This window comes from Melanotaenia boesemani, chromosome 10 (assembly GCF_017639745.1).
Source record: "Melanotaenia boesemani isolate fMelBoe1 chromosome 10, fMelBoe1.pri, whole genome shotgun sequence".
Lineage (NCBI taxonomy): Eukaryota > Metazoa > Chordata > Actinopteri > Atheriniformes > Melanotaeniidae > Melanotaenia > Melanotaenia boesemani.
The window spans coordinates 7272829-7294153 of NC_055691.1; the positions used below are offsets into that span (position 1 = coordinate 7272829).

General features: G+C 41.2%; 2 protein-coding genes across 4 annotated transcripts in view; both read left to right on the forward strand.

Moving 5' to 3' along the window:
* jph3b (junctophilin 3b) overlaps positions 1–8367 on the forward strand; it is an 82021-nt gene extending 73654 nt beyond the window's left edge. Inside the window, exon 6 of the mRNA XM_041997131.1 lies at positions 7646–8367. Within this exon, the coding sequence (XP_041853065.1) occupies positions 7646–7726 (81 nt within the window). The 3' untranslated portion in view covers positions 7727–8367. The remainder of the gene's footprint in view (positions 1–7645) is intronic.
* A 6243-nt stretch (positions 8368–14610) lies between these two features.
* zcchc14 (zinc finger, CCHC domain containing 14) overlaps positions 14611–21325 on the forward strand; it is a 40755-nt gene continuing 34040 nt past the window's right edge. Inside the window, exons 1-2 of one of the 3 annotated variants that reach the window (XM_041997130.1) lie at positions 14611–14701; positions 20945–21151. In XM_041997130.1, the coding sequence (XP_041853064.1) occupies positions 14687–14701; positions 20945–21151 (222 nt within the window). In that variant the 5' untranslated portion in view covers positions 14611–14686. Of the gene's footprint in view, positions 15797–20944; positions 21152–21325 lie in introns of all 3 variants that reach the window. The other 2 variants (XM_041997128.1, XM_041997129.1) reach the window with 2 other exon arrangements.

Here is a 21325-nt window from a genome sequence, read left to right on the forward strand (position 1 = left end):
CCACACATTGATTTGACTAAAAGGATTTGTTACCCACTGTCATGAGGATACATCCCGTCCCCGGTGACATAACACAATGTTATCCCACATATTAAGATAATCCTGTGGGAGAAGCGCAACCTTGTGAAATAAAGGAAGATCTTTTTTTGTGCTATGCGGAAGCAGAGGGGATTATAAAATGTTGTAAAAAGATTTTTTTTTTTCTTGGGTACATCTTGAGTTAGGCTGGAGGATGGCCTCAACCACATTAATCCTCGTTGGTAATATGGTGGAAGCATTAGGAAATGAAAGCAACATGAAGCAAAGTGAAAAACCACACATTATGCGCATTAGGAATACACTCCTACTCTCTCTTTCAATCACTTTGCATTTGTGCAAACTGCTAAATTTGGCTTCTCGCACAACTTGCTCACTTGAATGTGCGTTTGTGTGCAGCAGTGCGATGTCACTGGAAAAAGTGACTGAAGCCAGAAGCTGCTGCTACCTGCCTGAAACACACACATGAACGCATAGAGTACACAGATACAGGCGCAGAGACAACCCCAGCGCTCCTCACTGCACCTTAGTAACAGCAGAATGGAAACCTAGCCCCTTCCTCACAGAAAGCCCCCTATTGGTTAACCGGCACTCTGTTGCTAGGGAACAGTGAATGCCTTGCTTCAACAGCGGCCAATCGGTGGGTGTGTGTCAGTGACAAGGGGGATGGAGGTGGGGTGCTTGTGTGTGTGTGTGTTTGCAGCTGCAGAGAGGCAAGTGAGATTTGTGTTAAACAGGTTCACTGTAAACACAGATACTATCACACACACATAAATACACAGCAAGTGTGACTAGTGCACACACTGAGGCAGCTCTGACACAAAAAATGTTGCCACACATACATGCATCTTCAGTCAGGCACTCAGTTAAACTTTTTTCCTCCGTTGTGTCCTGATGGAAGTTCCCAATAGAAAAGTATATTTCATAGGGACAATACAAGTGACTCTTGAAGCTTTTCTGTATCCACTTTGCAAGAAACATCAGAATGAAGACAGCTCTGCATCTTCCTGTCCACTCAAAGGCATCATCCAGTCATCATGGAACACAGAAATGAGCTCTGTGCCTCCCATTGGCACATATTTATATGAAGATGATTCCCCAGATAAGTCTTTCACCATGCAGCGCAACAATAAGGCTGACAATGACAACAAGAAAAAAACAAAAAAACACTTACAAAGGAATAAAACTGCATTTCAGTTTAAGAAGTGGATTTGCAGATGAGTAAGATAAAAAATGTCTTTAAGATTACCATCACCTGCTGTCACCCCCAGAACCCATTCCTGCATGAGCCTTATCACAGATGTGTAGATTTCAAAAGTGAAAGCCCACTGCCGCATCAATGAATAAATTTCACAGGACACATCTTTCACAGCTTCTGTGACAAATCTGCCACAGAGGAGGCTTTAAACAGGTGCATGTGTACATAATCTGCCCTCTCAACCTGATCCTGGTCAGCACTTGTGCTGCTGCATGTTGGCTGCTCTGCCGTTTTAGCTAAAGCTTCTCCTTCAGCATCACAGTGCTGTTGTCAAGCCTTGCGATGTGATAAGAGCACAAATAAGTCCCTGCGTGGGAGAGATATGGCTGTGTGTTTGCAGTATTTCTTCAGATGATAAAAAGCACTGTTGGTGATACTTTGTATTTGTGCTTCAAAGTTCAGATGAGGATCAAAAAGTGTAGCAAGGTTACTCGCTCTGGGCTTTTGTTCTGCATTTTGTGTCAAGGATTTGAAGTCGCTACACGGCTTCTTTCACTGAGTGGGTTCACTCATTATCAAAACTTGCTTTGATCCAGTGTAGAGAAGGTTGGGGCATGAAACTGTTGCCATGATTTGTTTGAGTTTGAGTTTTCTTCCTTCAGTGATGCAGAATTTCAGACCAATTATCCACATTAATGTGGCCGCCTGAATTACCAGAGAAAGTCCCCTGAATTACCATATGACATGGGTGAGAAACATCTAATGATGTTGTGAAGTGTCTGGTGCCAGGATGTTGGTCTTTCCGGTGGGACGTGCCCGGAACACCTCACCAGAGAGGCGTCCAGGAGGCATCCTAACCAGATGCCCGAGCCACCTCATCTGGCTCCTCTCGATGTGGAGGAGCAGCAGCTCTACTCTGAGCCTCTCCTGGATGACTGAGCTTCTCACCCTATCACCAAAGGAGAGGCCGGCCACCCTGCGGAGAAAACTCATGTCTGCCGCTGGTACTCGCGATCTTGTTCTTTCGGTCACTACCCACAGCTCATGACCATAGGTGAGGGTAGGAACGTAGATCGACCGGTAAATTGAGAGCTTTGCCTTTTGGCTCAGGTCCCTCTTCACCACGACAGACCGATGCAGAGTCCGCATCACTGCAGACGCCGCACCGATCCGCCTGTCGATCTCCTGCTCCATCCTTCCCTCACTCGTGAACAAGACCCCGAGATATGTGAACTCCTCCACTTGGGGCAGGACCCTATTGCAGACCCGGAGAGAGCACTCCACCCTTTTCCGGCTGAGGACCATGGTCTTGGATTTGGAGGTGCTGATTCTCATCCCGGCCGTTTCACACTCAGCTGCGAATCGCTCCAGTGAGAGCTGAAGATCACGGCCTGATGAAGCCAACAGAACCACATCATCCGCAAAGAGCAGAGACCCAATCCTGAGGCCACCGAACCGGATCCCCTCAACACCTCGGCTGCTCCTAGAAATTCTGTCCATAAAGGTTATGAACAGAATCGTGACAAAGGGCAGCCTTGGCGGAGTCTAACCTGCACTGGAAACGATTCTGATTTACTGCTGGCAATGCTGACCAAGCTCTGACACCGGTCATACAGGGACCGGACAGCTCGTACAAGTGAGTCCAGCACTCCATACTCCCGGAGTACCCCCCACAGGAGTCCCCGGGGAACACGGTCAAATGCCTTCTCCAAGTCCACAAAGCACATGTAGATTGGTTGGGCAAACTCCCATGCCCCCTCAAAGACCCTGAAGAGGGCGTAAAGCTGGTCCACTGTTCCACGACCGGGACGAAAACCACACTGGTCCTCCTCAATCCGAGGTTCGACTATCTAACCGACCCTCCTCTCAAGCACCCCAGAATAGACCTTACCGGGGAGGCCGAGGAGTGTGATACCCCTGTAGTTGGAGCACACCCTCCGGTCCCCCTCCTTGAAGAGGGGGACCACTACCCCAGTCTGACAGTCCAAGGGAACTGTCCCTGATGTCCACACGATGCTGCAGAGGCGTGTCAGCCACGACAGCCCTACAGTATCCAGAGCCTTAAGGAACTCTGGGCAGACCTCATCCACTCCCGGGGCCTTGCCACCAAGGAGCTTTTTAATCACCTCAGCGACCTCAGCCCCAGAGATAGGAGAGCCAGCACCAGCTACCCCAGACTCTGCTTCCTCATCGGAAGACGTGTTGATGAGATTGAGAAGGTCTTCGAAGTATTCCTTCCACCGCCTCACAATGTCCCGAGTCGAGGTCAGCAGCCCCCATCCCCACTGTTCACAGTGTTGACGGAGCACTGCTTTCCCCTCCTGAGCCGCCAGATGGTGGACCAGAATCTCCTCGAAGCCGTCCAGAAGTCATTCTGCATGGCCTCTCCAAACTCCTCTCATGCCCAAGTTTTTGCCTTAGCGACTACCGAAGCTGCGCTCCACTTAGCCCACCGATACTCATCAGCTGCCTCTGGAGTCCCACAGGCCAAAAAGGCCCGATAGGACTCCTTCTTCAGCTTGACGGTATCCCTTACTGCTGGTATCTACCAACGTCCATTGGAAAAATATGAAATAAAAGAAGTAAATATGAAATATGAATGACATACTAATTTAGTAAAAATAGTGGTAACAGTATGTGTATAATGGTTATGTAGATAGCTCTATAACACAGTTTTAGAGGTTGATAACCTCAGGCAGGTGTCTAGTGCTCCACAGTGGAATGAGCCCAGTGCTGGATGTGCTTCTCTGACTTACCAGCACATCATGACGTGGTTGAAAGATGTTTTCCAGTTTTGTTCTTAACTTTAAAAATATCCTCCTCCTTGACACAATGGTAACAGAGTCCAGGTTCATCCCCATAACGTTGCTGGTCTTGCACATCAGTTACAGCCTGTTGCCATTGGTTACCCTCTGTCTGGTGCCCCAGCATGCAGCAGCAAAGAGGATAGTGTTGGCCCCCACAGACTCATAAAACATCCTGAGTGTCATTTGGAAGATGCTGGAAGACCTCAGCTGACGCAGAAATAAAGGCAGCTTAGACCTATCAAACTAAAATAAGAGAAAGAGGCTAAGCTGACATTAACGGATGAAGACTGGACAAATATTTGGAAATCCTAATTCTCTATGTCAAGCTCAGATTTATGTATAACATTTAGATGGAAAAATTATATTAGATTTTTTTTCTGACCCCACAAAAAATAAATTAACAATATGAGAAAGCAGCATATGGCCAGTGTTGGAGAAAGTGTGGTAATAAATCAGCAAATCATCAGCAAATCATTTTCATGTTTGGGAATGGCCGGGTATTATCTGATACTGGGTGCAGGTGGTGGTGGAAATAAGCTGGATTTTAGTATAATTTTTTTCTGGAAATCTATCAAAAAACATTATGGGAAGAAAAAAATGTTTGTTACAAACATTGCTGGTGGCCAGTAAAAAGTAGAAAGCGGTAGTCTGTAAATGGCTATGCAAAGAAATTCCCACCGGTGATTAACAGATTGAAATAATTCAAGAAATATATGTGATAAAAAAAATAAAGACTTTTTTTCCCAACATATTTGTGAGACATTTTTATGTATTTTTGTTATGTTTTTTTCCTTCTTTCTTTATTTTTATATATATTTTTTGCATAAATGGAATATATATATATATATATATATATATATATATAGTAGCTTTGTAATTAATTAATTACATTTTAATCAAATAACATAACAATATTTGCCCCCAAAAGCAATTTTTTTTGTTTAAATGGATTTCAGAGGATGACTAAATCATATAATATGAAAAGACATTAATATTATAAATGCAAGCTTCAGTAATTTCTGGAAAAATGCATTTATTTGCATTTAAATTCAGAACGGTAAAAAAATTCACTTACTTTAACTAGCATCTCGGCTGTTGTTACATGTTTGAACATGTATTTTCAACTTTTTAAATGTTTTCCCCCACACCCTTCATTAAAGGCATTAATATCTGACGGTAAGTCAGGGCGGGATCAACCAGTGTCAGCTTTGCATGTTTCACTTTCAGTCTGGTCCTGGAGCTCTGACTGCAGCTTGTAACTGGGTGCTGTGTGGACTGAGGTTGTGTGTCTTTCTGGACAGGGGAGGAGCCAGCAGCAACACCGAGTGCTCATTCAGAAGAAGTTACGTATTTGCTTTCATGCTTTCACCTCAGTCTACAAAGATCTCCAATTAGCGACAAGTGACAAATGTAGCAACTTTTTCTGATTTTATTGGAGATCTTTGTAGACTGAGGTGAAAGCAAGAAAGCAAAGTATTTTTTTCTATCACACACACACACACACACACATATATATATATATATATATATATATATATATATATATATATATATTCAGATAGTTTCATTATTGTTGGCTAAATAAAAAAAATTATGCTCTTCCACAAATTAAATAGTGACAGGAGAAACAATACTTTTACTAAAATAAGCAGGAAAAAAAAAATAAAATGACTGAAAACAATCTAATTATAACATCTGCAAATCCCTTTTAAACAGTGGACTCCATTGTAAATGCCTTTAGAAAACAGGTTTGTGATATATAGATATGGACATGTAAGTACATAAAAGAGCACAATACTGAGGGCTGACGATCAGATCCGCATCCACCTGCGGTCTGGTAATCATCTCTGACAGATCTGTGATAAGCCTATCACCACGTTGATCAGCAGAAACCTTGTTAGCAGCTACTCTGGACGAATTCATCCACAACAATGTTACACAAATGCAGCTTAACTCTGTGTTAACCATGCACAGTGCTCTTCTGCAGGTCCTCCAGTTTAGGTACATCCTTCATCAAGACAAAAATATATTTAACACTTTTAATAGTTTAGAGATTAACTCAGAATGAGAAGGAATGTGATAACTTCACTTAGTTTTCTTGCCTCCACTAATTAACCTGGAGAGGACAGGTGGCCAGAAAGACCGACCTTCACCCACATGAGCTAAGTTATCAGCAAGCATCTGCTGAAGAGTTTCGGAACAAGATGCCCCCTTACACACAGGACTGGATTATTTATCTTAAAATGGAAATTCTATTTCTTTTTTAAGTAAAATACAAGTTTGATGACAATCAAGAAGCGATTACTCATCATTTAAATATTCAGTTATTTTACAGAAGGTAATCAAGATGTTAATTAAATAAGCAGAAAACATCACTTTACAAGGAGGTTCCTGAACATCAAACCGGAGCTAAAGAATCTAAAAACGATCCTGTCCCGAGATAAAAAAAATGATTAGATAACACTGAGTTTTACAAGCTGCAGTGAGAGTGTTAGTATCTTTCAGACTATCTATCTTTTGATTATGGAAGCTACTTGTGCTTTTTATTTTGATTAAAGCACTTTTACAGTTCCACCCATCCATTTTTTTTTCTATCTGCTTATAGAAAATGCCTATCCCAGCAGTTCCTAGGCAAGAGGCAGGGTACACCATAGGCAGGTCACCAGCCCATTGCAGGGTCAACACAGAGAAACAAACAACCACTCATGCTCATTCCTAGGGAGAATTTAGTCTATTTAATCTAAATGCATGCCTTTGGGCGGTGTGTGGAAGCCAGAGTACCTGGAGAGAAGTCACGCATACATGGGGAGAACATACAAACTCCACGCGGAAAGGCCCTGCTTGAAGATCAAGATTCATTTTATTGTCATTTATGCAACATGAAGAAAACAAGAAGGGAATAAAATATTGTCCAATGATGGTGATGACCAACTACCATAAAAACTGAACACACCCCTGAATCTTAAGGTTTCTGTTTTTTTGTCTTGATTTGTCTCGAGCCTGTACAGACACTGTAATGTAATGTAAAAATAAACACAAGTGTCACATTTATTACTGCTATTACTTGCAAAAACAACATTTGTTCCATGTTTTCCAGGAGAACATTGGTCATAATGTGAGAGAAATAGACTGAAAACGATTCTCAGATCAATATATTTAAGCAGCCCTAAAGCCAGCATCACATATTTGAGACCCTGCCATCAGGGTAAAATCTTACACCATCGAAGTGTCACAGTATTGTATTAACTTGACATCCTTCTGCTGAAGTAACAGCAGAACTTACCTGACAGCTGAGGAATGAATCCAACTCCAAATATAGTGATTTGTTTTTTTCATATTTAAAACAAGCTTATGAATTGATTAAATTAAGTATCATTACGTTATAAACAGCCGTTTAAACCTTTAGATTTTTACATCTCACACTGGACCTAATGTTTATTGGCTCATAAACAGTTAAAGAAATATATTTGTTGTTGTTTGAGAGGGCAGATGGGTGGATGTAAATGACTGGGCTGAATGTACTTTATGTATGAAAACAGCCTCAAGTGTGTGAGCTTTCTGTGTCCTTATTATTGACACTTTCTCTTTTCTGTCTCCCACGCAGGCCTACAGCTCCATCCTGGTTGCCATGGTGATTCTGCTCAACATTGGAGTGGCTATTTTGTTTATCCACTTTTTTATTTAAAGACAGCCCGGCTATCAGAGTTCACCTACCTATGCTACAGCAAGTATAAGTTCATATGAGTATTATGGGGTTTCTACTGCCCCTACGTGTCCCGGCTGAGGGGAGACCAGGACCAAGGAAGGCTCCACCAACATAAACGTTGCTGACCCGGGCCAGGTTTAGTCCAATTGCTGTAGAAGAGATTCTGAAGTGTGAAGCCCAAAGAAGGGAATAAAAGAGGGGTATACAGTCCAAATAACTGGACTACTGGAAGATAATCTAGTCCAGAACCTGGACTAAAGTGAGCTTTAATAGTTCACATTTAGACCCAAGTGGGGTGAACTGGTCTGAGTCTCAGGCCAGCAAGTATGCAGACAGGACTGACAAGACTTTTTCATCTTCAAATCATAGTTTTCAACAGATTTGTAACTTATAAATTATTTATTAACATTTTCTCTCATGTACACTATGTTGATGGATATATTCTTTATTTTCTAACCGTCCACTCTTCTTTCTAAAACTCTTGCCTTTTAGTTCCTCTGCTAGCCCAGGTGTTGTTACTGATGGCTCATGTTTAGTGTTTGTATCCATTGTGTTGGCTGATAGACTCAGGAGCTGCAGAGTGTGTCCTTCATCCACACACACACACAAACACTCATTGCTTTATGTGACCTCGCTCTGATGTGCTTCCTTTCATTTTTAGTCTTGCTCTGGACATGAGGATGAGAGTGTGAGCAAATAAGGGCACTTTTCATATTGTATGTTTGCAGATGTACAGTCGAAGTCATGAAAGTACTCTCTTACTGCTAAGATTTTACATATCAGGATATAATGGAAAAAAGCCATCTGGTCCTTAATGGAGCTAAACATTTGGTCAATGCAACCTTAGCTGAATAACAACAAAATAATGTATACTGTGCATTATTTATTTTGTAAAAACTAAGCCAAAATGCAGCAGTGGGTGAAAAATAACAGGCCTCCACTTGAAAATTGCATACACATAATAAAATGAGTATATCTCTGCAACCACCAGGTCTATTTGAATACTTTTGGATTTAGAAAAGGGAACACTTATGACATTTGTTAAGATGTGTAAGATCAGTACACGTGTGAAGAATAAATGAAACGGCACATAGCACAAATGAAAAAAGTGTCAGGCTTGCCTAGAAAAACCACCCACATGTAAGATGTAGCTAAAAACCTCTATCAAATCATAATGTGTGAACATTATCTCTACAAAGGTCAACTCTGATAAAGTCATACAGAACAAAATTTTCAGTTTTTTTTTATTCAGCTTTATTTGTATAGCGCCAGTTCACAGTATTGTCGTTTCAGGGCACTTAACAGACAGATCAGTTTGTGCCAATTCATTATAATAGCCTAGTTAAAGAAAACCAACAGATTGTGTTGAATCTTGACTTCAATTCAATCCCCTATCCTGAGCATGCAAGAGGCGACAGTGGAAAGGAAAAACTCCCTTTTAACAGGAAGGAAAAACCTCTGGCAGAACCCGACTCAGGGAGGGTGGCCATCTGCCTCAACCGGTTGGGGTGGAGAGGACCTGCAAAGAGAGACCAATAGACCTGCTGAGAGAGGAGAAAAACATTTATGATGCCAATACTGTCTTATGTTTGTACATGGAAGAAGAAAAAGAAGTGCTCAGTGCATCATAGAACATCCCTTAGCAGTCCAAGCATGTGCCAGCATAACTAAGGTGGCTGTACTTATTTACTTTTTTCTTCCTTTTGGGGTGTGCTTTGCAGTCAGTAACCAGCTGTGCTGAGGGATACACAGCTGACTCTGTAGATGAAAACATGTCATGCTGATCACCAAGATCGGTGTAAATTTAATCATGATCTAATTCTGAGATTGTTTTATCGTCCATCTTGAATTCAGGGCATGTGTCTGTGAGCGCTGCACATCTAGCTGCTGGGATTTTTGCCCGTTCTTCAAAACTAAAACTGCCCGAGCTCCTTAAAGTTGGATTGGTTCTGCTAACACACAGCAGCCATTAAGTCATGTTGAGTTGAGGTCTGGGCTTTGACGAGGCCATTTCATCACATTGACATTTTACTTTAAACCACGCTAATGTTGCTACAGCCGTGTGTTTAGGACCATTGACTTCGTGGAAGCAGAACCTCTGTTCTAGTCACAATTCTCTGGAAGACTAAAAACAGGTTTTTCTTTGAGAATTTCTCCCTATTATCACCATCCATTATTTCCTTCGTTCTGACCAGTTTCTCACAGCAGCAAGTTTGGAGAAAATTGAACACCTCACACCAACTGTCAAGCACAGTGGTGGAGGTTTGATAACTCAGGCTGGTTCTGCAGCCAAAGGACCTGGACATCTTGCAGTCACTGACGAGACCATGAACTCATCTCTTTAACAATGTGTTCAAGAGTCAGATGGGAGGCTAGCTAAATATACACTGAAAGTGGCTCATGCAAGAGGACAATTTTGTTTCTTTATTTAATTGGGACACTTCGGATTAATGAAAATTAGTTACAAAAAAGAATGATGTAAATGTGCCGGATTATAGCAAAGAAAGCTAATTGTGGTCCCAAAGCAGGTACAATACCATACAAAAAGAGATTAAACAAAGAAATACAAATAAACATACAACAGATGCATAATAACACTTTCTTAGAACAGGAGGCAGAGTAGGCAGAAGAGATTTGGACCTAAATTCCTCCAGAGTGACGTAAGATGGATAACTTCAAGCAGAAAAGTATTACTTTGAGTTGCTGCTGAAGTTGGTTTTACAAACTGTTGAAACACAAGGTGTACTGAGTTTTTCACTAACATCTTCTAGATTTTAACCTGGATTGTTCAGTAAATAATGACATGGTGTAATATGCTGTGTTGTTATTCTTCTCAGGTTGTATTAGTCTCATTTTAAGACCTGTTAAGAAACCAGGTGGTTCCTGATCTGATGTGTAAAACCTTTGAATTGAAGAAGTGTGTAGGATCTTTCACTTTACTGTATATCTGCAACAATGATGTTTTTCCATCTCTTTATTTGCGTGTGTGATCTCCAAGTAGCTCCGTGGCCTTTCACACTGTCCATGAACTTTATTTGAGCATCTTATGAGGATGAACAGCTGCACAGTCGCATCCAGCCTACAAGCATCAGCTGCCAGCTGTGCTCTCTCCGTCTCTCCCTCCCACTCTTGTCCACCTGCACACACACCAGTCAGAGGAAGGAGCTTCCTCCGGGTTGGTGCTTGCTGAAGGCAGATCATCTTTGGCAAAGCCCTGCGCCTACTCTACGGTCAGATGAGATATTTAGAAGGAATACTGCCCTCAGTGAAGCCTCTACCGCTTCACAAATCCAGTTTCATGGACAGTCTCCAGCTGCTTCTCTCAAAACTTAAACCAAAGACGATGACATCTTTTATACTATACTTGCAAGATATCTGAAAAGATTAAATAGCAGTTGCCATCTGCCTTGCTTTTGTAGTGCAAACTGATAAAAGTACAATGCATGCACGTATTATCTAAGTCGTCTGTTCTGATGGCAAAGCTTAAGAAACACATGCAACATGATAAGTTTTGAAAGGAGCAGAAGCACCAGACCTGCCTGTTCGATAAAAGTTTTTTTGGGATAAACTAATCAAATTCCACTTGCGAAGCTTGGTGCAGTAGGAAGCAGAGGCTGGGACCAGATCAGGATTCACCACATGCATTTTCCAATTTTTTTCTCTACTGCAGTGATTCCCAACCCTGGTCCTCAAGGCACACTATCCTGCAGGTCTTAGATGTCTCCCTGCTATGACACACCCGATTCACATTAAATGGATCTCTGACAAGTTCTGTATAAGTCTGCTAATGAGCCATGGATTTGAATCAGGTGTGTCATAGCAGGGAGACATCTACTGTAAGACCTGCAGGATAGTGTGCCTTGAGGACCAGGGTTGGGAATCACTGCTCTACTGATCCAAAACTCAGTGAAAGTCCTTTTCTCATTTTGTCTGTTTTCGTTGAGCATGTTGTTTCTTTCCATCTCTCAAAACCCATGTGGTAGACCAACCTGTGTATTTGTTTGCATGTGTGTACATCAGAGTGTGTGAACATGTGTGCCCATCCTTGCCCTTCCACATGATTGGATGGCAGGATGGCTGAGTCTGTTACCATCTGTAACAACTTCCATGAGCGCTGGAACTTACTTTTCTTTTTCTGCCCAACAGCATTTCTCAAACTTCGGTTTGGAGCAGAAACTCGGCTGTGGGCTCATTTCTGCTGTTTTTCCACGTTAATAAAACAGTTTAATGTGCCTGCAGCCTGAGAGGCAGAACAATGGATTTTTATTTAATTCTGGGTCCCAGACTCAGACAAGTTTAAGAGGCTTCGCTGTGAGCCATCAGCCTGGTGACGATGCCCTATGCCACCCTGTTAGACTGCAGCATGCTACAGCATGCCAAGCTCTCTCTATAGTTTGAATCTCCTCTTTATCTTCTTTCTTTCTTTCTTCCTTTCTTTCTGTCTTCTTTCTTTCTGTCTTTCTGGAAAATACTCTGTTTTTGTTTTTCGGTTGTGTGGAGAAAATAATGAAAGTGTTTCAAAGAAAACTCTCAGCCTCGTGTGTTTTTAATCTTGGTGGTGTTTCTGTTGTCTTTCATACTTTTTGTTTGCAGTTTTGCAGCATCCCTGATGCAGAGAGGGAGTGGGCCTGGTTGAGAAGGAGGAGTGTGGTTACTATAGCAACCTTAACTGAATTTTCCAGTCAGCGAAGGGGGATGAGTCTTCTTTGTGGGCAGGGCTTACCTTTTGTTGTCAATGAGGGGAGGGAGATAAATTTATAGAGAAGGCTGAAAAAGAAGACAATAAGATAAGGGAATGGGATCATAAATGCATGTATCAATCTGAAGAGCATTTTAAACAATTTGAATTAAGAAAGAATGTTTTTAAAGTCTAATAAGAGGCAACCCAACAGTCCGCAAACATAGAAATCTGGCGCCATCTTGTGGACTTAACTATGAACTACAACAACAAAATGCTTGCCAACCATAGAACAAATGGAGAATAGAAATTAGACGATTAATAATTAAATGCCTCTTTTTTTGTTTTTTGTCTTCCTCACCTCCTTTTAAAAACTTAAAACATCTGCTAGAAAATTATTTAAATGGCATCTTTGCCCCCTCCCTTAATAAAAAAAATCCAGTTTCATTATATGTATAATGATTAGGTACAACATGTTTCTGCTCTCAGTGTTTGTGTAAAGGAGACTTTAAATTTCTGCAACACTTATTTCAGGATTGGTTCACAAATGATTAAATTTTAATGTTTCAAATCCTGGCTGCAGGCATGGGCCTTAAATTTGAGATAAATTTAGTGAATTTACAAAATCTTTTCAACTTGCAACTAATGAATGTGAAAGTAATCTTTTTGCTTCAAAACTTAAACAAAGATATTTTTTTTTTATCCTCCAAACAGCCAAACTTTGAGCACAAGTTCTCCAGTATTTTTGCAGCATCGAAGTGATTCCCAAAGAACTATTAACTAAAAACTTATAGCATACACTACTGTTCAAAAGTTTGGGGTCACTTTGCCATGGGATTCAATAGGGAAGTGACCCCAAACCTTTGAACGGAAGTGTATCTCAGCATGGTGTGCAGTGGGTCCTGAAAGCATTGAGGGAACTGGACAAATGGAGAAAAAAAAGAAGAAGAGTCAGGACTAACAGCTATCTACAGCAGATGAACAGGATCTGAATGTGATTTCCTAAAGGAATAGGAACAAATCCAGCAAAGTCCTGACATCTGAGAGATGCATCTGGACCTTAAGCTGATTCATGTACTGTTGGCTGAAGCCTCATCAGAAATGGTGTCAATGAAGGCAGCCGTCAAGAAGCCATTCTTAAGGAAGGCAAACAGACAGAAAAGTCTGAGGACTGAAAATCAGCAACAGGTCTGATGAAGGGATGAATCCTCTCCAGAGACTGGACGTCAACATTATTGATGCAGTGTGGTATTGTCTAGATAGAAAACAGAACAAAGGGCAGAAACATCCAAAGAAGAGCTTTGGAATGTCCTTCAGGAAGCCTGGAAGACTATTTCTGAAGACCAGTTAAAGAAATCTTGTCTCAGATGGTTCGGGCTCTGTTGAAAAATTAAAATGCTCCAATAAATAAATAAAAATCACATTTAAAAATGTTCAAACCAAATTTGACTTTCAAGCATCTTAGAACTGTACAAACTATTTTTTGCTTTGTATAATCTATATCCTGTTTATGTTTACATGTACATCAGCAAATCATTGCACCTACTTCTCCTTTTCCAGGCTACATACACAGAAATAAGGTGTTAATAGATTTGCTCAGTACTGCATCTAAACTAAAACAATGCACTTGTTCAGACAGGTGTGCTGTTATGTTCTTAATTTATACCAGTAATACTAAGCATTGTGTATATAAACGTATCATAAGACTACAGTTGTTACCTTTTGGTAACAGCTGGATTTAAGTTTATTTATTTATTTATTTATTTGGTGTGTTTCAATGCATATCCAGTTTGTTTTCTTTTAATAATCAACTATCATTATTTTTCATTCATTAACAGCCTATTACATATCTATTATTTTAGAGTTAGCTAGTTTCATAATGATGATTTTTATGTAACACGCTGAAAGTGTCCCGGGTAGCTACTTTAAAGACCCAATAAGTCAACCGAGACACTTGTGAAAACACGGGAAGAAATGTGGAATGGGAAGTCTGTGGAAACACCTCTGAGCCAATCACGAGAAAGGCCTTGATGACAGACAGGTCTTTGAACCAACGAGAGAAGAGAAATCCTAAAGTGGGCTCGTCTTATTGCAGAATTGAGAAAACGTTATACACTGCAGTTTTTTTTTTTTTTTTTTAGTTTTTTTCCAATTCAGTCTAATGGCAGAAGTAGAGAGCCATCAAATACCACTCGTTCTGAGTTCATTTACGGACAGTGAAAAAAAAATCCTCCAGTCTCAGCGGTAGGACTATTCTCCACATGCAGTTTGATGAGGTAATGTCTCGGAAATGTTATAATGTCTTTCCCAGTTGTCGCAAGCAGTAGCTCCAGGCTACTCTAGGTTTGTTTTTAAACTTGAATTCCGGTGGTCCTGGACGGTGCTTAGCGGCTCGTTCAACTTTAGGGAGACCATGACAGCGGTGGAGCCTGACAGGAAGGAACTGTGCGGGACATAAAAGTCTCGGGGTTTCTGAGCGTCATCGTGAATGGGGTTGCGTGTTTTTACTCTGCGTGTCTTGCAACAATTGTCCCTGAGCCGTCAGGAGATCTGCGGTCCAACCGGCGGAGTGGGACACGGCGGTGGAGTTCCTAGCTCCCTTTGTGCTGCATGTGTGAAGACTCTGGTGAGATTATGGTCAGAAAAGGCCTTAACAGCCGCAGCCGGTTCGTCAACAAAGGAAACCACTGTTGCTTCTTTCATTTTTACTGCCGTGGCCGCTGAGCGTGGACACAAACACTGGCGGTGTGAAGTGAAAAACTGTTTAGGTTAAAGTTTACTTCAGGAGCGACGCTTGCGTATTTACGCACGAACACGCGCAAGTTAGAAAGTCTGAAACTTTTCATTACAGCTTTCATTCGGGTGGATGTGTGAGGATGGTGGAAAGCCGGAGCTGCGTCCAACGGGAAGGGGTGTACCGCTGGTTCTCCTCCCTCACCTCAGCCCAGAGAGCTGAGTTTCTGTGCGGTCTGCTGGACCTCTGCGTCCCAATCGAGCTCCGTTTCCTCGGTTCCTGCCTGGAGGACTTGGCCCGCAAGGACTATCACTCCCTGCGGGATGCCGAAATCAAAGCCAACAATCCCGCTGACCTGTCCGGCCTCACCAACATCACGGACGAGATGGTGCGCAGCAAGCTGCTGGTGTCCTTAGCCCTGCTCGGCTCGGACAACCGGGAAGCAGCGGGAGTCTTGTACCGGACCCTGACGCACATAGACACAGTGATCAATAACTACGGGCTGGCGCTGAACGACGGGAGGACGGAAGAGCAGTTTCTGCTGCTGTTCACCATGGCCTCGAATCACCCGGCCTTCAGTTTCCACCAGAAGCAGGTGTTAAGGCAGCAGCTCGGTCAGATCCAGGACATCCTTCAGGTGAGTGCCTCAGGAACAGGTCCGAAGTTGAGATAATCGCTGGTGCAAGGGGAGCAAAAGGTGGTAGAAACAAAATGAAAATCTCAGCCAGATGCAAGGTTCTCTAGCCCTTGCGCCCTCCTCATATTTACCATCCACTGTTAAAAATGTCCACGAAATAATCATAAATAAATAAATATTTTAGAACTTGATTAAAAAACTTTAGACAACAAAAAAAAAAAAAGCTAAATAATGATTTTTATAGCAGGTTTTGGGAATAAATGTGCTACTGATTGAGTGAGAGGAAGCAAAAGCAGCTATTGATGCATATGAGAAGATTAAATTTATAGAGCTGCCATCCATAGTTGATAACTTCTCACAGCCTTGATAGGTGAGGATTTTTTTATCTGCCGGGAGGAAAAGAAAGTCTCTTCTGCAGGTGAAACAGAAGCAAATCACAGGGGAAATAAATCACAAATGAGTGCAGCACACTTACATGTTACCTCACCACCAAATTACAGGTCAGACTTGGCCAATGACAGGCTGCCTGTGAACGCACCAGACCTCAGTTCTGTGATATTTAGCAGGTAAATTATATTCTTGTAGGTGAAAGCTACAAACAGCAAGTTGATGTTTAGGATGTTTCCCTTTGATAGATTATGTGTATAGTTTCAAGACTGCAGTTGTGCCAAAAAGAAAGTATACCCTCTGTCAGTTCAAAAGTTTGACATATTAAGCTCTTAATATTAAGTGAGCACGTCCTCAGAGGAGCAACAGTTTGTGATGTATTATACTCTTATTATTTATTTAAGCAGAAACCTTGAAAAACTTATTTCCACTCCATTAATTAACAGCTTGCTGACCAACATTAAGCAGCAATAAGTTGAAGTACTGGTTTATGTGTAATATTAACAATCTTCCAATTGGTTTTGGAGGATTTTTGGTCCACTCTTCTTTAATGTTCCCTCAGTTCATTCAAGTTCAAGATAAAACTACAGCAATGTTTTGTCAGATTTTTAAATAAGTTTGGTGAAGTACAAAATATTTCGTTATGTAAGATACCAACATTACAGATCCAAACGTTATGATTTCCTTCAAGGGAAAATGAAACTATTTTTAATCAATTTAATTCATTCAAGAACAAGTCAGTCAAGTTGGATCTAATTCTGTTTTTGGTCTTCCTAACATCAGTGTAAAAGACTGCACACACAACAGATCCATTCCCTCAACCACAAGAATATCACTCCATAAATGTCCAAGTCACCTGGGACTCCCAGATCAAACTGCTGAATGTGGTCTTTATTAATTAAAATGTACTACAAAAGTGTATTTTTAATTTAATAATTAATTTTATTCAGAAATCAAGGGTATTTCCTGGTTGATAACACCTATGAGACTCACCTGGAGGATTCATCAGATGCACCACTCACTCAGTAGGTGAACCACATCTTAAAATGATGCCACAGCAGGTGGAAATTTGCTTTACAAGCTGTAGAAGGTACAGTAGGTATAATTAAATTTTATTCTACATTGTACCACTTTAGCCACAGCACCTCAAGGATGTGCATCTTGACCATAGACTGTATAAAAGATGGACGGAGCCTCTGTGACGTCACCTGTAGGTTTCTGAAGAGCAAAAGTGAAGCTCATTGGGCGGTTCCTACCATCGCCATCTTGGCAGCGTCACGCCTGCCGTCACCCCTGGAAAATACAAAAATGGGCAAAGTGGCAGAGCTGAGAGGGAGGCTGTGAGCGTGGGGGTGGATAACTGACATTTATCAAACTCCAAGCTGCCTGTAAGTAAAAGCTGAGCCAACTCGGATCTAACGTGAGCTAACCACAGAGGTAGGCGGGCTAAAGCTAAGGAGCACTGTTAGCTGACTAAAAGTCACGTTTGTGCTGCACGCTCCCTTCTTGCCACTGATGTAGGATACATGTCAGTCAAAAGGACACACCCCTAATTATGCCGGATTTCAAGATTAAATAACATCCAAACGGATGAGTTAAAAAAATTCACCCCCTCACAGTTGTCATGAAGGTAAACTTAACCTATTAATCCTAAAATGGATTTTTGTACCAGGCTTTAAACATGTTTATTTCTGCTGTGAAGTTGGTCTTTTTAACATGGGAGTCTATGGGGATTTGCTCTGTTTTGGAGCCAGCCCCTAGTGGACTGCAATTTTTTTGCACTTCCGCATAGGCATCAGATTTTACAGGCTGAGGTTGCTGCTTGATCTTGATGCGCTCATGGGACCAGACTGCAGGCTGCTGTCCAAGTTCATGACTAATAAACGATCCAATTGTATATAAAGTCGTTTTTATGTGATTTGTAGCTCACTATGTGATTATTTATGATCAATTACACCTTTTAAAAATGAGGAGAATCAGGCTTCATTGCACATCATTAGTATTATTTGTTTTAATTTATCAGTTTGTTGTTCTGTTTATTATTTTATCCTCATCTGTTTCTCTTCTGTTTGCACTTGGCCTGCAAGTCATGACCTTTTTTGGGCATTTACTTATGCAAAGCAGGGCTGGCTGGTCTGTCCTTCGATTTACAAGAGATTGGTATTCACCAATCTAAGAGGAAAAATACAAACAGTTCCACGATCTACAAACATGTTTATGCATCTGACGAGGTTCAACTTAAGAACAAATTTAAGAAGATTCATAGGACAATATTGGTAAATAAGGCCCAATGACTGCAAGGTCACTTAACCGACCCACATCATCATTGCTCCTCCACTGTGCTTGACAGTTGGTATTAGCTTTTAGTGCTGATATGTTGTGTTTGGTTTTTCTTCAAACATGCTGCTGTGTGTCACTTTGTTCTGTCCAAAGGACATTGGGCCTCATTCATTAATATCTTATTACAGATTTTCTTAATTTTGTTCTTAGGTTTTTTTTTTTTTTTTTTTACAAAATCCCTCTGTCAGATTCATGAATGTGTTCCCAGATCTTGAAATTGTTCGTATTTTTACTCTAAGACTTGTGAATACTGATCTCTGTAAGTTTAAAGTTCGGGCCAACTGGCTCCACTTTTGCAGGTAAACACCCAAAAACGCCCCAAAAGTTTTGACTGACAGGCCATGTGCAAACAGAGGTCCGACAGAGACGAGGGAAATATTAACCATAATGCCAAAAGAAATTAATCAAATCAATAATAATGAACATGTGCATTGAAACCTGTTTGTCCTTATTTTTAAAGTGATAACTTGGTTATAAATAATCACACAGTGAGATTCAAATAAAATAAAAGCAGCTTTATGTACAAATTAATTAATTAATTAATCACTCCTGAACTGGGAAAGCCGCCTGCAGTCTGGTCCCATCAGGACGAACATCATCATGGTGTAGTGGCTAATAAGGAAAGTAGTACACTGTGGAATAAATTTTCATGTCCATACATTCTCAACCTTTTACAGTTTGTAAAGAAAATTACATCCTGCTGTGTCCAAACACATCCTGCATCTTTTAAGATGTGGTGCGCCGTAATGTATCTAATAAAATAAAACCAGCTGGAGAGACTGAAGTTTGGTCAGTGGTGTTATTAACCAGGCCACCAGGGGATAACCTCTATCTACCAAAATAACTAATCATTATAATAAGAGTAAAAACGCTGTTGTGAAATGTTTTTAATCATTAAAGACTGCATTTGATTATGAGACTTGCAGGCGACTTTAACATCTGTGGACTGATATTCTTGCCGTTGCAACAATGGTGTCATTTAGACCAGACATAGAAGCAAATCCTGTCTTGACTGAATGTTGTTGTTGAAAGAATGAAAAATACTTCCCCTTCACCTGAGGGAAATTTTCATGTAGGGAAACGATCTGTAATATCTTGCTATTTATTTTGAAATAGAAGGTTTTATTAATTACCAAAAGTTATTTAAAAATTTTGACAATTTGTATTTGAATAAACTGAACAGATCAGAAAACAACACAAATACTGACTTTGTTCAAACACGTCAGCATAGATAAAATCTCTGTTCTGTAAACCGCTGCTGCGATGCGACGCTGCTGTGATGTGACGCTGCTGCGACGTGAAGCTCCGCCTTTTTTACATACGCCAGGACTCCGGCCCAAAAGTAATGTGGTCCACTGGGAATCCTCCCGAACTTCTCAATTAGCCAGCATAGCTCTTGATGTGTATTTCAGCGTGAGAAATCAGAGGTTTAGCGTGAGTAACCACTCAAATGCGTGATTCTCACATCCAATGCGTGAGAGTTGGCAGCCCTGTAAGACAAATGCGGCATACCGGCTCGCACAGTTTAAGTTGTTCGCCACGGTCATTTCCTTTAAGCCCACAGTGCTCCTGCACTGCAGCTCTCATGTTTGGCTTTGAAACTAATTCCATCATCATTTTTTTCCTTCCAAATCTCAAGTTTCCCAGGCTTGCTACTACTCACGGGCTGTGAATTCATGAAACTTTGTTTGTGAAGGTACCGCTGCCTTTGAATGACTCATGTTCTGCAACATGCTGCTGTCAAGTATGACACGAGAGAGATCACTCTGCAAGAAACGAGGGATACTCCATAGTGAAACCTATTGTCATACACAGTCTATGGTAAAGTAAATAAAAAAAAAAACAAAAAAAACAAACAAAAACAAAAGCAAATGAAAATTATCGCAGCCGGCAAACTTGTTGCGCTCATTTTTGTCTTACCGTACAATTAATTGACTTATTGCTTATTGCGACAGGCCTACTTTAACATTTAACATTCTAACTGAGGCCTGGAGAGTCTGAGATGTAACTCTTGGGTCTTTTTGCAGTTTCTCTGAGCAGTGCACGGTTTGATCTTGTTAGAAAGATTGGCAGATGTCTTGATAGTTTTCCTCTTGTGAATAATCTTTCTCATTATTGAAGGTGTACTTCTTTTTTCACATGACTGAGTTGGATGAGAGGATGTCGCTACAAGCATCTTGGATAATATCTGCTAGAATTCGGAGCAAAAACTGAAGATTAACAACATCTGAGTCACCAATAAGTACCCCTGAAATGTAGACATTTTTCCTCAAAACAGTAACTGTAAAAAGGCCTTTTTGCCTCCTGTGTAGAGAAGAGATGAGCAGATAAAGACTTTGTCCTGTCATGTCTCCACTTGCATGTTACAAGTAGTCATATTTATACTCTCCAGCCTCTTACAGAGAGAGTTTGTTGTTCCAGGCAAGCAAAGGAGGAGAATCTCCCGCAGCTGGATCCGGCAGTGATCTGGCTGCTGTCTGTTACACTCAGCCACATCACTACTATCAGCATCAGAGCATATCGCTGCCTCAGGTCTCCCTGTCCTCCTCCCTGCCTGACATCAGCGCTGCCTACCTGCCTCTGTCTGCCTGCCAGCCCTGCCTCTCTCACTGCACCTGCTGGAACAAGGTAGAGCCAGATCTGGGGTTTAGCATTTTATAACATTTATGCTGCTGCAAAATGACGAAATGGCTTTCAGATGGCATGAAAACAAACTTTTACCATTCTGGTAATTAGTTCATGGAAGTAGTGGGACGACCTTCATGTTACAGTAGATGCTGTAGAGTTTCTTATCCGCTACTT